Source organism: Mastacembelus armatus, chromosome 1 (genome assembly GCF_900324485.2).
Source record: "Mastacembelus armatus chromosome 1, fMasArm1.2, whole genome shotgun sequence".
In the NCBI taxonomy this organism is placed as follows: Eukaryota; Metazoa; Chordata; class Actinopteri; order Synbranchiformes; family Mastacembelidae; genus Mastacembelus; species Mastacembelus armatus.
The window spans coordinates 24,850,629-24,867,246 of record NC_046633.1 but is presented as its reverse complement, the minus strand read 5'-3'; the positions used below and the strand labels follow the sequence as shown (position 1 = coordinate 24,867,246).

At 40.6% G+C, this 16,618-nt stretch overlaps 2 protein-coding genes across 2 annotated transcripts; both read left to right on the top strand.

The window, feature by feature from the left end:
• The first annotated feature begins 4,041 nt into the window (after positions 1-4,041).
• On the top strand, positions 4,042-8,001 carry LOC113128803 (transcription factor Sox-10-like). The gene is made up of 4 exons (XM_026304380.1): positions 4,042-4,159; positions 4,527-5,205; positions 5,530-5,801; positions 5,949-8,001. The coding sequence occupies exons 2-4, from the start codon at positions 4,763-4,765 to the stop codon at positions 6,728-6,730; spliced, it is 1,497 nt and encodes a 498-aa protein (XP_026160165.1). The 5' UTR covers positions 4,042-4,159; positions 4,527-4,762; the 3' UTR covers positions 6,731-8,001.
• A 2,129-nt stretch (positions 8,002-10,130) lies between these two features.
• On the top strand, positions 10,131-14,738 carry rnaseh2a (ribonuclease H2, subunit A). The gene is made up of 9 exons (XM_026303488.1): positions 10,131-10,252; positions 11,090-11,225; positions 11,411-11,482; positions 12,351-12,477; positions 12,549-12,636; positions 13,052-13,189; positions 13,504-13,591; positions 13,814-13,937; positions 14,345-14,738. Exons 1-9 carry the CDS (start codon positions 10,133-10,135, stop codon positions 14,505-14,507), a joined length of 1,056 nt encoding a protein of 351 aa, XP_026159273.1. The 5' UTR covers positions 10,131-10,132; the 3' UTR covers positions 14,508-14,738.
• Positions 14,739-16,618: the final 1,880 nt, after the last annotated feature.

The window sequence follows — 16,618 nt, the reverse complement described above, 5'->3', positions numbered from 1 at the left end:
AGAAAACATCCCTCTGTGTCCATCTTTGCCATTTCTAATATTTAATTTCAGATACTTTTGTGGACTTCATCATCATGTGGAACAAATGACGCCATTCATTTCAAGCCCAATGCGCCTATTGACATGGGAATGAATGCTTTCCACCAATTATACATCAGTTTAATGCAGAATGTGACCCAGCATGTGAATGTTTGACCGCTGTGCATGCTTCTCTTATCTGCATCCCTCTTACACTCTCTCTCTCACACTATCTGCATCTCTGTTTTTCTCTCTCTTGGCTTTTTTCTCCAACCATCGTCAGATTTCAGGAATTTCCTTTGGGAGATGTTTAAGTATTTGGGCCAAAGCAAAAGGGCAATTTCTCTGTTTCTTTCCTTTCCTAATTTATTTTTCTTTTCTGGCACCTGGTGATCTCATTTTCGGTGTAAAAAACTCTCTAACCAATTATGTTCAGGTATAAATGAATCTACTCTGGGCGACTCCATGTCATCCACGTGTGTGTGCATCTGAAGGCTGACTGTTTGACCCCCCCCCCAGCTGATCATGATATTTGACCTCCCTGATGATCATGAGACCTTGTCTTCTCATCTTCTCCCAGCTCACCCCCAGTAGGAAACACTCTCTTGTGACACAGTGGTGTGTGCCGCCATGGAGAGGCCCATTACTGCAGTCACATGGCAGGTTAGCACCGACGTGACCATGTGAGCTCTATTTTCTAACACGATGCATCTGCCCCAAGGCCCAGGACAGTTTCACATGGTAATATCTAAAGAAGCGTTGCTTTAACTCCAGAGCAAAACTTGGGATTTCTGTCATCTGTTTTTATCATGGAAATGATCTTGAAGACATGAACAGGTGATAAAGATGTGTGACAGGTGTAATACCCATGTAGCTCTAACATCCATTGTTCATATGTAGCCAACAAGCTGTCTACATATTTTTTAATGGACCAACAGTGAGATTGAAATCAGACATTTATGAAGCTCTGAGATTTGGATGACCAAGCAAAAAAAGCTCTTTGTGTGCTTTTTACAACTTTTTTATGATAAAAGCTCATGAATAATATTAAACTCCAGAGAGGCAAAACATGTTAAAGTTTCTAATTATAAGAAAATAACAGTCAGTCAGTTGCTTGTCCCTTAATAATGAATCTGTTCTGGGAGCCAGTGTCATTACTACAGGCTCTGTGTATTAAAGTGAACAGTTTCACCTCTGGATGAACCGCTTCCAGTTCAAACAGTGTCTGAATGAAAACATACAGAAAACAGTCTGATATTTGCAAATATAACATGCAAATATCACATGCAAAAACCTGTTTGACATTATATTTTTCTAAAGGCAAGTCTGAAAATGTTGGAGCAACAACACGACTAAAAAAAAAAAAGAAATATAGGCCTAAGCCTTTTTTTCAGTGACCTGCAGGCAAACATGAAGGAAGTGACAATAAAATAAAAATCGTAAACTCTGGTTATCAGAGTCAGCATCTTCAAAATGAAACTGGTTTTATAGCAAAGAAAATAGTCAGTGTTGACGAACCGTTAAGCAACTTTCTGAGACCTGACCCTGACAAACAGATCCTGCAAATTCTCTACTGACAATAAAAAAGACAAATTACATTTTCTTTGTTTTCGTTCGTTATAAGCAAAAGACATTTATGTGAAAAATAACATCACATTCAAAAATAAAAGACCGGAAATCGGTACATTTGGAAAATAACCAAAGGCCACGGGTTTTTTCTTTGTTTGTTGTTATTATTACAGATTTTAATAGCTTCATTAAATAATCAGCCTACATTTATAATATAGCATATATTTATAACGACACGCATAAATGACACAATGAAAAGGTTAAATAGCTGCGATTCTAATGTTTGGGTTACGAAGCATGACGAGCCCTTTGAAGGGAAAATTAAATTAAAATAAATTAATAAATTAAATAAGCCAATAACATTTAGACTATTTCAGATTATTTGTAAACATTTGATCGCGCACATAATTACGAAAAATAAAAATTAAAAAAATATCGTGAATAGGCCATAAATAGATAGACAGAGGTTTTTACATCTCAGGATAGTCTATATAATTCGAACGTTGTTGTTTTTGCCTAAGCTTTTTTTTTTTTATTTTTAGTCTCAGAAATGATAAATATGAAACCGGAGCCAAATATTAAATGACAACTTTAAAAGACAACGCAGCAAAACGAGCCCACAGGGAAAATTCACAGGCTCATTATCGCAGGCACCGCAGGAGATAAAACATGTAATTGTTCATTGTATAAACTCAGCAGTGAGGTTGGTTAGTGTCACTGTGCTGTAAAATAAAGTATTTCGCACTAATGTTCAGGTATAAAAACTGACATTATTATTAAAGGCTCCAATGGGTCGATATATGAGTTTAAAGCATGTTATCATTAAGGACACACACTGGTGATGTGAAAACCACCTTGCCCTGTCAGACCGGCTCCCTGGGGGGCCCCGCGCATCCAGCTGCAATAACTACACACTGGGAAACCGCAGCTTCCTCCGGTCCACTGTAAAAACCTGCAGAACAACACACATACAGACACACTCACTTCACAAGCCCCGGAGGCCTCACGCAGGATCCCAGTGGTGCCAGTTGGTCGGGGCAACATGTAGGTGCACCCCCGTCACCACTGCCAACCCATCACCCCTTCGTCCCAAAACACAGCCCCCTATCATCAGCACCGAGGCCCAACTCCAGGTGATGCGGATTATTTAGAAACAGAAAAGTGTCGGAGAAACAGATCCACGTGTCCCGTCCGCTGCAGAGTATTTTCAGCGTGTGCGGGACTGGTGTCTATGCTCGGGACACAAGGGCAGAAAAACGCACACATCGTTCTCTGTTATCATTTTTTTCCATGTTTGCAGCACAAAACTGCATTTGTTCCCCATTTTTTTCATTTACGAGGGTTAATGGATTGAGGCTTGGGCGTTTGATCACATGGCTCAAATTCACCTGAGACTGAGACAACGGGAGCAAAGAGAGAGAGGGGCAGTGGACACACAGGGGTTATTGTTGCATTCATCGTGTGTGTGTGTGTGTGTGTGTGTGTGTGTGTGTGTGTGTGTGTGTGTGTGTGTGACCGGGTGCGCATCTGATGCCTCTAAAGACGAAGCTCTCCCTTCCCATCTGGCCATGCGTTACCGACACCGACCAAAAACCTACAAAAATGCTCAAATCGACCGTCACGGTTTTATACTCAAAAGCAGAATCATTGGAAAGTCCAGTCTGATGGATGGATGGTTTTCCTGTGAATTGGGTTTGTTTCAAGGATTTGCCAGTCGGTACTTCATACTGGTCTCACTTTGATTTGATTAGATTTGCTCATTTATTAATTCATTTTAATATCGACCTGCAACGTAAATGTGATGTAGTTTGAACTTTCCAATAAAAGCTTTTTTTATTTTATTGATTCTTTTTAAATTGCACTAGAGAAGATACTCTGTATAAGCGTTTTCTTTATTTGTTTAAAGATTATATTGGTTTCAACGATTATTTATGCTCATGGACTAAGCAAATATTAAATAAATAACACACAAGCACTAAACCATGCTTTAAATTGTTTTCTTTTTTAATAATAGCAATAATAATAAACCAGTCTTTATGTGCTTCGGTTGAGTTTTACAAGATTTGTTTTGTTACTCGAGTTTTATTTCCTGTATCAAATTAAGCACAGTCACAATTTAAGGGTGATTATTATTTTTATTTTTTGAGGAAGGTGACCACACCAGGCAATAACTCTTCTCATGATTGTTTATTTGTTTGATATAACATGTTAACACGTCCAACAAAGCTGGCCTTCTCCTGCCTCTAAATGGACGCACTGTGGAGCCATTTAAGCCACTCCGAGGTAAAACTCTCACCTCTTCGCCGGCATTAACGGCGTGTTCGCCTCGACCAATCGGAGAGCAGCGGGGTAATTAGCAGACCAATGGGAGCGCAGCGTGGTGCCGGAGGGGCGGGGCGGACTGTGATGGAATCCCGACTCGGAATGTTTTCCACTTTCAATCGTTTTTTTTCTCCCGGTCCTGCTCACAAGGCGCCCTTTAAGCTGCGGCGCTGCCACACAGAGCATCCATTCATCGGCTCCACACTCAGTCACACATACTCCCATGTTGCACCACTGGACATCTCAGTCGGTAAGTTATGTCATTTTTTAAAAGACATTTTCTAAAATAAAATGAATTTTTAACAGGCTATGAGTAACTTTAATCATGGAGGAGCCGTGCGCTTCTTTTTATTGACAGTTTTTTGTCTTAATGTGTATCAAAAGATTTATCAACAGAGTATTATTTTTACTTTTATTTTTATTTTCCTGGATCTTGTTCTTTAGTCCAAATTGGACTGATTGTTTTTGGCCAGAGGTCAAATTTTGGCTCTTCAGCTGAATTTATTAAGCGATTTAGACTGAGCTAAAAATCGTGTTTCATTCACAGTAAAAACTAAAATTAATATTAACTCCATTTGTGAACTAAATAATTTCTGTTATGTTGCGTTTCATCGTAGGTGTAGCGACCTTTGCTAAAAAGGATTTCCAGTCAACGGTGGAAAGGATTTCGACTTTTACGCAGAAGTATGGCTTTGCATGAAAAGAGTCAGAAATAACTGGTTTCGTTGTAGACTCCAGACTTATTAGATTAAAACTATTTAATTACACCGAATAGTGTGGACTTTCTTCGAAACAAACTTTGCATTCAGTAGTTGCTCTTGTCAGTAGAGTTAGTTAAAAGTTCATTTAAAACATGTCCGGCGAGGAGCACAGCCTGTCCGAGGCTGAGCTGAGTCCAGGAGGGTCAGACGATGGTCACTCGCTGTCACCGACTCAACCCGGAGGGCCAAACGGCCAGGACTCCCCTCTGACCGGGCCAGCGCAGCAGGCGACCGCGCTCTGTGTTACGGATGGCAGCGGCGAGGAAGGAGGGAGATCCAGATCCAAATCAGACGAGGAAGACGATCGCTTCCCAATCGGCATCAGGGAGGCGGTGAGTCAGGTGCTGGACGGATATGACTGGACACTTGTGCCTATGCCGGTGCGCATAAACAACGGAAACAAAGCTAAACCACACGTGAAGAGGCCCATGAACGCCTTCATGGTCTGGGCTCAAGCGGCGAGGAGGAAACTGGCTGACCAGTACCCCCATCTACACAACGCGGAGCTCAGCAAGACCCTGGGCAAACTGTGGAGGTTTGTATGGAGACGCTGTGCGCGGAGAATTTCCTGTGTTCGTGCGTAAAATGTAAGAATGGATGTATACATTCAACTTAAACGTTAAAGGAGGTGAATTATAACCTGAAATTATTGACATTATTAACATGAAATAGGGTTTATATTATAACAAGGACATTTTAACATGTGCAGTCAAACCGAGATTTTCTTCTTATCCGTTATCCGTCTCATCCTTAATAACAAAAATATGTAAGATTTTAAAGCATAACCTATTTTAATACGAACACACTTCCACATTAGCCAAGAACACTAAATCACTTCTTTTTTTTTGTCTCTCCCCAGGCTGCTGAACGACAACGACAAGAGGCCATTCATCGAGGAGGCCGAGAGGCTGAGGAAACAGCACAAGAAGGACTACCCGGAGTACAAATACCAGCCCCGGAGACGCAAAAACGGCAAACTAATGGCTGCTAGTGAGTCTGAGGGTCAGGGGGAAGGGGAGGCCAGCCACTCCCAGTCACACTACAAGACCCTGCATCTGGAGCACAACGGTGGTCCTGGGTCTCCTTTGGGTGACCTGCACCATCACCACCATCATCACCACCATTCTGCTGGTAAGGGTTCACAGGATTCACATTTAAAGGCATTTTGTCACGAAAAAGGGAATTTGCTGTGCAGCATTATGAAAGAAGCACTAAAAGGAGACAAACCTGATGTCAGAGATCACCTGACCAAGTTGTTCCTTCTTCTCTTTCCTGTAGGTCAGGGTCACAGCCCACCCACGCCCCCCACCACTCCAAAGACAGAACTCCAGTCTGGAAAACTGTCAGATGCCAAGAGGGAAGGGGCAGCAGGAGCAGCTGGAGGATCAGGGGGGTCCAGGGGAGGTCTCGGGGTGGGAGCTGAATCTGGAGGCCCGTCATCATCGGGCACTAAACCCCACATCGACTTTGGCACCATGGACATAGGCGAGATCAGCCATGAGGTGATGTCCAACATCGAGCCGTTTGATGTAAATGAGTTTGACCAGTACCTTCCTCCTAATGGCCACCCACAGAGCGGAACCGGGGCTCCTGCAGCTGGATCCTCTGCATCATCTTATGCCTACGCCCTGGCTGCTGCTAGTGGGCACTCCGCCTGGCTGTCTAAACAGCAGCAGCAGCCTCAACCCTCTCCGTCATCCTCTGACCCTTCCAAGGCCCAGATCAAGAGTGAGTCTGCATCTGGAAGCCACTATGCTGAGGCCTCGTCCTCTCCCTCCTCAGGCACCCATGTCACCTACACCCCACTCAGCCTTCCTCACTATGGCTCCACTTTTCCCTCACTGGCTTCCAGGGCTCAGTTTGAATATGGAGAGCACCAGGCCCCTGGGGCATACTATGCCCACTCCAGCCAGGCCCCGGGGCTGTACTCAGCCTTCTCCTACATGGGCCCTACACAGAGGCCTCTGTACACTACCATAGGAGACCCCTCCAGCGTGGCCCCCTCCCACAGCCCCACACACTGGGAGCAGCCTGTTTACACCACACTCACAAGACCTTGAGGGGAGACCAGCTGAGCAGAGGGAAATATGGGAAGTGTGTGAGTGGATCTGTGTGTATGTGTGTGTGCAAATATGTGAATGTGTGATTGTGTATTATGTGTGAGTGTGTGAGTGCCATATTGATGTTATATCAGAAGTTTTTACTTTTTTAGCCAATGTAATGCAAGACCCATTCATGGGCCTTACAGTTAAACAGCCACAAACTCACACCATATACAGTGTGAATCATGGGTGAACAGCCAATCAAAAATAAAAAAAAATAAAACTTAACAAATGTGTGCCATCATAAATATATGAGTTGGGATGTACAGCAAGTGTGTACCCAAGCAGTAGATAAGAGTGGACAGATGATGAGTGACCCAGAAGAGATGGGTTTAGACTGATATTATCAGATGTTATTAACCAAACTAAAGAATGTTGTTAATGTTATTGTGTTATTTTATATGAGTAGTAAGTTTATTGTTGTTGATATCCTAGGGTGTAACTTTATTGTGACTGATTTGATATTACACTTATACACCTGCACCACTGCTTTGCGAAAAAGCATCTTTTGTTTCTCTAAGATGTTCCCTGGTGTTGCTTAATTGTGTGGCCAGAAAAGGATAGTTTCAGCATTCCTTCTTTCTAGATAGCTCAGTCTGTATCTCTGCCCTTCGTGAACTGAACAATGAAGCATTTAAGGGGAAAAATGGGAAAACGAGAGGGAAAGAAAGGTCTTAAAAATTTGTTTCACCTTATCGCTCAGTTTTGGACACTTACCTCAAAACTATTATATTTGTGCCAATAGCAGAGGAGGAATATGACCCTGGATACCTGAAGGTATTCAGGATTTCAGAACATTAACTTTGCTTTCTAAGTGCTTAACATTTTGCAGATTCACGTGTGATTTATCCAGTAACTGAGCTGAAATCTATAAGTCTCAGCCAACTCTCTCGAGACACTTGGTCAGCTTTGCTTCCTAGTTAAGGATTAGAATCACATGTTCCGCACTGCATGTAGGCCAAAAACATGTTTTTTTGCCATTACAGTTTTTCCTATGTTGTGTTCCTTCCTCTTTAGCAATGTGAATAATGGTCATTACCACATAGGTTTCACTTGTATTACTGTATGTGATGCAGACTTTATCATTTTATACTGACCCTCTTACCATTTAGTTATTATTTTTATGTAATTGGTAGTCCATTGTGTGTTCACACCTTTGCTTTCTTCCTTTTGTATAATTCTGGGTAGTTTTGTAAAGTGTTTGCTATACATTTACTTGAGTATTTTGCTTCCTTACAAGAAAAGCAACGTCGAAATATTATTGTTGTCATTTATTAAATCGATTTATTTATAAACATCCTGTGTTAGAGCATTGTTGTATTTAGCAAGTGAAGGGTAAAAAAAAAAATTAAAAACACACTGCTGACGTGTGAACTGTAATCATCAGAGCCCCACCAAGCTAAGCTGTTTAGTGTGTTTGTGTGTGCGGTAGGCTAAAATTGACTACTAATTCCCCACATTTAATCGGCTGGGGACTGCGTGTTACTGAGAAAGACAAAGAGAGCCATTCAGAGAGAGGCAGAGGGACAGAAAGAGAGAGAGAAGGGGTGGGCGTAAAACGCCAGAGGCATGGCCAATTTCAGCTCAGTAACCAGCATACACTTGGACTTTTGTACATGGCTTTCCTTTCACTCTGCCCTGTCCTCTCCACCTGAACCTCCTTCCCTGCCTCCACATTCAGCTGCAGTTAAAGCCCATTCAGAGGCCATCAAAATGTCAAGCTCATGGTACTGACTTTATGTTTGAGGGCAATGTAAAATAAAGATGATCATAGACATGGTGGAAAGATAAAGTTAAAGATCAGTTTGGAAAGAAACAAATAAGGATTGCTTGATAAATGAATTTAAAAAATGAGTCACACTGCATTTGGTCTGAATTAAGTGATATTCATATGATTATACCTGAAATTGAGACGTATGTGTCTAGAAAAGTGCAATTTAGCATTATGAAGCAAAATGCAAGAGTGAAGTTGAATTATGAATTGCTAAGACTAATTAAGTAGTAAAATGTAAATTTTCAGGTCAGACTAGGGACCCTTAGGTGGTGGTCACATTAGATTATGTTGAATATGTAAGCTCCACCCATCTATTGTAGATTATACCATGCTTGGAATAACACAAATACAGAGTTTATTTTATAGCCACCAAGCAAGTCAAGGTCACTGTTACTTCTAGGTTAGAAATGTACATACACCCCAAGGAACTCTGCTCTAGATTTCAGCATTAACATTTGTGACAAATCAGTGAGGAATTATCAGTCTATACTGGGGATCAATCAGTTGTTGTGATTACTGTGACCTAGAAGCTCAGTCATTGCAACTGGACTTCTCGTGTTGGTTGAAATATTTCACCACTCATCTTAATTTTTTTCTTCATTTTTAGGTTAGTTAGTTAGAAATCTCAGTTTTTACGATATTACTGCAATGTGTTGAATATGTAAGATGTTTGTATTTGTATGGATATCAGCACATATATAGGCATCAAAGGAAATGTATTTGCAGGCAGAAGTGCCAAGAAAGCCACAGAACATGGTACTTTGTATAGAGAAATAAATAAATAAGCACATGTTGAAAAAGAATTGACTAAATTAACGGGATGAAGAGTAAACAGTAGATGATGAGAAGCACAGGGTTTATCCAGACTACGGTTTGAGCTTACAAAATTAAAAGTGCATTATTTAAATTAGGAGAAAAATCAATAGCCTGCAGGCGCCAGATCCATCCATCATCTATACCTGCTTATTCCTAACCAGGGTCACAGGGATCTGCTGGAGCCTATCCCAGCTCTCTTTGGGTGAAAGGCAGGGGTCCACCCTGGACAGGTCACCAGTCCATCACAGGGCCACATAGAGACAAACAACCTCACACACTCACACTCACTCCTATGGGCAATTTAGAGTCACCAATCAACCTGACATACATGTTTTTGGACTGTGGGAGGAAACCAGAGTACCTGGAGAAAACCCACACAAGCACAGGGAGAACATGCAAACTCTACGCAGAAAGGTCCCTGATGGGATTCAGACCAGGAACCTTTTTGCTGTGAGGCAACAGTGATAACCACTAAGCCACTGTGTTGCCCTCCTTAGAACATATTATGCTTTATTTTTGTGCTGTGTTGTGCTTTATTGTCCAAAACCTCAACTGATATTGAAGAAAACTGATATTAAACTTTGATTTAAATGATCTTCCCAAAGATATTCTGGAGAGAAATTTCATCTGTTTTTGTCTCAGAGTTTCAGAACTGAGCAGATAGAATGAAAGAACATGACGCTGTTTTCTTATTTATTTCTTATGTATCTATTTATCGCTGTCTAGTTGTATCTCTTTAGGACCAGGTGGTGGCAGTAATGCGCCATGACATGGTCTGGCCACAGCAAAAGAGCCAAAAACCAGCAGACGAAGAAGAACCAGCCTGTGACGTCATAGGGAGGCCCAAATACGCAGGAGAAACAAATATTGAGGAGTCTGGTCAAAGTTTGGTGAGAATAAGATTTTTTTACGTTTATCGGGGTCTGTGCTCTTTAAATGTTTTCTCACAACATCCTACATTAGTCAGGTAAACAGGAAACAGTGTGTAGCATTTAGCCGCGGAAGTTCAAGGACCTGCTCCACATTAACATCACGACACTATAAAATAAACTATAAACAGGAAACACCGTATTCTGCTATAAACACCTTCGGTGTGTCTGACATTTGTGTAGTTAACACGACAGGTTGGCTGCTTTTTAATGCTAATAATCCCGCAACCACAGATCCATGTGTGCGGGATAGAGATTTTACAGTTGAATGAGGAGTTTGTAATGTTAGCAAAGTGAATACATGACACGTTAAAGCAATAAACAGAAATGTTAATTCACCTTCACTTCGTCAACATAAAAAAGAAAAACACTAATTGTGATATGTTCAAAATCTCCAGCACCTAGTTAGTATTCAGCACCCAGACTTTGGCAGATAACCCACTTTGTAAACAGTCTGTTATTTGTTGATTCATTTTCACCCACTTGCCCTTGCACATTGCTTCAGATTTCCTTCAGGATTTAGGCTGCCATGCGCCCACAGTATGCTTTAAGATTCCCTGGGGTGTTTGGAGACTGTGACGCCTGTTAAAAAAAAAAGTCAGTCTGTGTTTTGTGAAGTAGTTCAATTTGAATTTTCAGGTTTGCTTTGGGTCATTGTCCTTTAAGCTTCACTTTCTGGACTGAGTGTCTGACATTTGCCACCAGAATTTGCTGATATTTAGTGGAATATATTGTTTCCTCTTTCTGTGCAATATTTAAAACATTATTTTCACCCCATGGTTTCATTTGTCTTCGCAGCCAGTGGTCATGGATCTCAGTCATTTTGAAAAGGACAACTCTGTCAGCTGCCGGCTGGCTTCTCCGATTCCTGATGTCTGTAAGATGGAGGACTGCTGTTTGGGCATAGATGAGGCAGGCAGGGGGCCTGTGCTGGGTAAGTAATTGGTTAACTTTAGAAGAAATAAGGCTCCATCCTGAGATCTTTGTTTGCAGTCATCCATCATTTATCACTGAGATAATTAGATTGTCTTCTGTCTGCCACACTGTCAATTGTTTAAACAGTGACTGCTTTGTGACATATGTATTATATTAATGTGAGATTTGTGTTTTGTGATCCAGGGCCCATGGTGTATGGAATTTGTTTCTGTCCGGTATCCAAAAAAGAAGACCTAAAAGACTTGCAAGTGGCAGGTAATTTTGTTTAACAACTAAACTAAATAACAGTGCACAGCCTTTTTTACCTTGATTTGAACCCATTAATCCCCAGAAAAAAAGATAATCATGTGAAGCGGCTTGTTCGCCATTTCCTGAGTTAAATAACTGTAGGTTAAAAAACTCCAACTTGCAAATCAACAGCCTATGCATATTGAATAACATATAATTTATGCACTGGCAGTGCGGTAAGTACAAGCCCAATTCCAAAAAAGTTGGGACGCTGTGTAAAAACATAAACATAAAACAGAATGCCATGATTTGCAGGCTTTTGAACTGAGCTCTGATAACCAGCTGAAAGGTCCCTCTCCTTTTTAGCCCTGAGGACGTGGTGCCCATGGTTGCCAAAAAGAATGTAAAATTTTGATGAACACAGAACAATTTTCCACTTCACCATAGATCATTTTACATGAGATGATGATTATGTCTGTTTTTAATGCAATGCTGTCTGAGGGCCCGGAGATCATGGGTATCCACAATCGTGTTTTGGCCTTTTCTCTTGATTCTCTGAATCTTTTGATGATATTATGTGCTGATGATGTTATGATATATTTAAAGTCAAGTTTGTGTTGAGGGACATTATTCTGAAATTGTTCAACAATTTGTTGACACAGATTAATGAACCTCTGAACCTTTACTTCTCAAAGATAGTGACTCTCTAAGATGTTCTTTTTATATCCGGTCATGTTACTGATCGGTCAATTAACCTAATTAGCTGAAAGCTCTTCTTTGTTAAAACTACTGACTTTCCCTGCTTTTTGTTGCCTCTGTCCCAACTTTTTTGGAATTGGGGTCGTAAATCTTTCCACTGCTTCCTTAAATTGATAAATTTTTATCCCCTTATCAGATTCAAAGACCCTAACAGAGACAGAAAGGGAGAACCTTTTCCAAAAACTGGATGAAGCCAGAAGTTATGTGGGCTGGGCACTGCAGATTCTCTCACCTAACACCATTTCTACCAGCATGTTACAGAGGTATTTGGCACACTGAGCACTGTTACTGAAATACATACACACAATAACACAATCTGTGCTTTTTCTTCTAGGACAAAATACAACCTGAACGCCCTTTCACATGATACAGCAATTGGCCTGGTGCAGTATGCCTTGGCCAGTGGAGTACAGGTCAAAGAGGTAAATAAGTCATTTACACAATACTTGCACATCCAGTGTTTTATTGTGCTGAGCAGGTCTTATTTTCTTAATTTGTCTTTATATGGACAAATTGTGCCTTTATATTATCTTTTCTAACCACATACAGCTCCTTTTCATCTTCAGTCAGGCCATCAAAATGTAAAAAATCTTTCATGCAATTTCATACCTATTACAGGTGGCCATGGGGATTACCTTCTTATTTTCTATGGTTGACCCTGAAAAACATGAATGAGTTCTACTAATTAAAGTGGGGCTGGAAATTACAGTTTTACAGTTAGTACTGTAACTCAGTGATTCCTACGCTTTTTAAAAATTTTCGCACCCTCATCTTCCTTTTTCTTTCTTGGTTCTGTCTTGGTCTGGTCCTCCCACTGTCGTGTCTGGTGTTCTGCAGATTTATGTGGACACAGTTGGGCCAGCAGAGAAATATGAGGAGAAACTCTCCCAGCGGTTCCCGGGTATCGAGGTGACTGTGAGGCCAAAGGCTGACTCCCTCTTCCCCATCGTCAGTGCAGCCAGTATCTGTGCGAAGGTTGGTGGTCCATTTTCAGTCTTTCTTTCTTGCTTACTTTCTTATTACATTTACTGTGTTGTTTGGTCAGTTTCATATCTTTCCCTTTACATGAAGTAAGGTTATTTATGATGAGCAACATGTAGTGCAATATTATTTCTATTACTTATAAAGAGTTGAGTGGAATTCTTTAGCCACTTTTCCTTGTTATTGCAGTGGCTTTCATTTAGGGTTATGGACCACATATTGGTGGTGCTTAATATCTCGATGTCCAGTTTGTAAGGCCTGTTCAGATTGGGTCTGTGGCTATGTTTATGTTGTGTGGTTATTTTCAGGTTGCCAGGGATCATGTTGTAAAAGGCTGGAACTTTGCAGAGGTCCTGGGAGATGTGGATAAAGATTATGGCTCAGGATACCCAAATGGTAACAATCAGCAGCCATTCTAATGCTTCCATAATGACATCCATGAAAAACACTTGTTAAATGCAATTGATAAAATCATAATTTGAATGTACTTACACTATTATGAGTCAGTGTTTTGGAAAAAAAAACTTTTTCCTTGTAACCCTACCTAAACCAGCCTAAGACCAATAGAAAAATATCTACATGTAAAAACTGCATTGAGATTTTTCCTGTGTCTTTTAGACCCCAAGACGAAAACGTGGCTGTCAAAGTACCTGGACCCAGTGTTTGGTTACCCTCAGTTTGTCCGCTTTAGCTGGAGCACTGCCCAAACCCTAATGGACAGCAAGGCGGTCACTGTTCACTGGTAAAAAGGCTTCAGACTCAACTTTAACCTTTATTCTTGGATGTATAAAGAGAGATGCTGATTTAGAATAAATAATAGAATAAATGCCATTGAAATCCAGCATTAAACACAATTTACATTATCCCTGCCTTTGGTGATTCTGCTGTCAAAAACTACTCTCAGAAATGGTTAGAAATGGTTTCCAGCTTTTTCCAAGTCCATAGAAGCCAAGAATCTTGACAAAATGCTTCTAAAAATAGTTTTGTTGTGTTTGTGTGTGACGACAAGATTGCTTACATGTGTCAGTGTGTGAAAACCACATCCCGCTCATTTCTATGTCACAGTTAATGTCTGTGCAAATTATTTGACCTCAGGAGATAAGTACTAACCGCAGTATTAAACACCAGTTTTGTTCAATCTGTCCTCAGGGATGATGATGAGGAGGACGGTGAGAAGGCAGCACAGAGGCAGAACAACAGATCCATGCTGTCCTACTTCAGTGCGGCCCCAGGAGGTAACATCCCAAACCAGACCCACCAGTCACACCGTTTCTTCACTGAACGCAGGCTGAAGAGCCTTGACACACTCTGAAGACAACACATTAAAGGACATTCTCACACAGCATTGGATAAAGATAAGCTCTTTGTCAGATCTTCATATACAGACAACAGACTACATGATCACCAATGCAAACTTGAATCACAATCTATTTGTCTTGTTTGTAATTTTTTTTCATACACAAAAATTATGTTTAAAACTTGATCTGTATTCCTAAGAGCGCTTGTTTTAAAAATAAATACCATACTTGTGAAAGAAACAGGACAGTGCTGGAAAGTGTTGCTATCTTTAATGACAATACTGCCCTCTGGTGGCAACATGACAACATACACATGGGTTTGAGAAGCATCAGTGTTTCACAGTCCTCCATAAAACAGCCATGTTCTGATCATTGACCCAGACAAAGGCAAAAATATCCACAAACCTCAGCTTGTTCCACAGAAGATGAGAACATGAACTGTGACTCAAGTCCATGCTACATATCAATTCTACAGTGTACTCTTATTTACTGTAGTACACTGTTACGAGTTTGTATAAAAACAAGAAGCTTAACATCTTTATACTAAGCAGAAGTGACAAAAAAATGTGATGTCAAACTGATTCTCTGAAATGTCACTACAAGGTCAACTTTAAAAATAGAAAAACAAAATGTCTTATGGTTTTTACTTCTTGTTTTACAGGTTTTTTTGACGCCAAAGTTTTCTGTGCTGCAAGCAGTTTCTCTGCTTCCTTTGTGCACTTCATAATTATGAGAGTACTTTGCCTCAACCCACTAAAACGTATTTAGTATGCATACTGTCTCATTTTACTATTATTCATTTTTACCACTGTTTTCAGTGTGAACACACTATATACTAATAATCTGTCAGAATTAGTATATTGTGTGGATTTGGGACACACAGACAGCCTCTCTTCATATATGTCACGTTTTTCAGGGTTTAGGGTTGCTCATAAATTATGGTGTATGCCGTACATACACCATAATTTATTTGTTTCTGTTCTTGTAGTGAATAGAACTGGGTATCATATACCAGAGGTTCACTACCAATAGCAAAGCAATACTTTTTGCCTTGGCTTATTTTAAGGAAATGTAAACACATATTGCTACTGAATCTGGTTTTACAAAATAATCTTAACATCTCAAATGTTAAGACTAAAAATAAACGGAAAAAAATATTGAATATTGGCTAAATGCAATACAGTGTTAAAGCATGATTTAATCACATCAAAAGAGGTTAAGTAAACACTGAGTTAGTTTTTAGTACCTGACAGTTTTCATTACTTCTTTAGTTTGATTTCAGGTAGTGCTAAATGAAATCTGAGGTTCAGTACCGAGCCAGTCCAAGAGCAAAATATAAGATCCATAAATGACGTTAGTATCATGACATTTGTCCATGAACCACCACAAGACAATTTCTACTAAATCACCTTTAGATTTCTCTCATTTCTGTTATGTTCGTTTACATTTTAGATGTTGAGACTACTGTGAGTATGAGGTAAAAAAGAGGATGAGGTCTGATGGTTTTACTGCATACTGTTCCCCTCTTTGAATACCAGTCTGATGTATAATGAATCGATGGAGCATCTTTGCATAGATTGATGTTGAGATGGTTGCCAAGTGCTTGACTTCTCTGACATGACAGCAGTCGTTTTTCCTCTGTTGTTGATCTCTCATCCGATTTACTCTCCGGATGTCTCATCCAGCAACACAGGAAATTTCACCCATGATGTATCACGTCACATTTTGCTACAGGAACACTAAAGGCAGCTGGCTATAATGTGGGTGTCCATCGTAAAACAAAAATAAATTTTTCATTGATGTGCCCAGCTTAACTAAAAAATAAAAGGCATATCCATCTGTCCACTGTTGCTAGTTCCCGTCGGGCTTGTGTCTCGACTCTTGGATCTTCTTCCCACAGTTCATAGCTAAACTGGAGACTGCAAACGAGGACAGGATCATAATCGAGCTCCCCACAAAATGAGATGAGGCTCCTCTGGGGGCTGCTCTCAGGACTTTCCTGGGGAAAGTCTCTCTGTCGAAGGCTGCCGAGGCAGTCACTGTCTGGGCTACAGGCTCCATGGTTATGGACGATAGCTGGCTGCCAGATAGCTGAGGTCCACGCGCTGTCTTTGGAGGTTAGGGG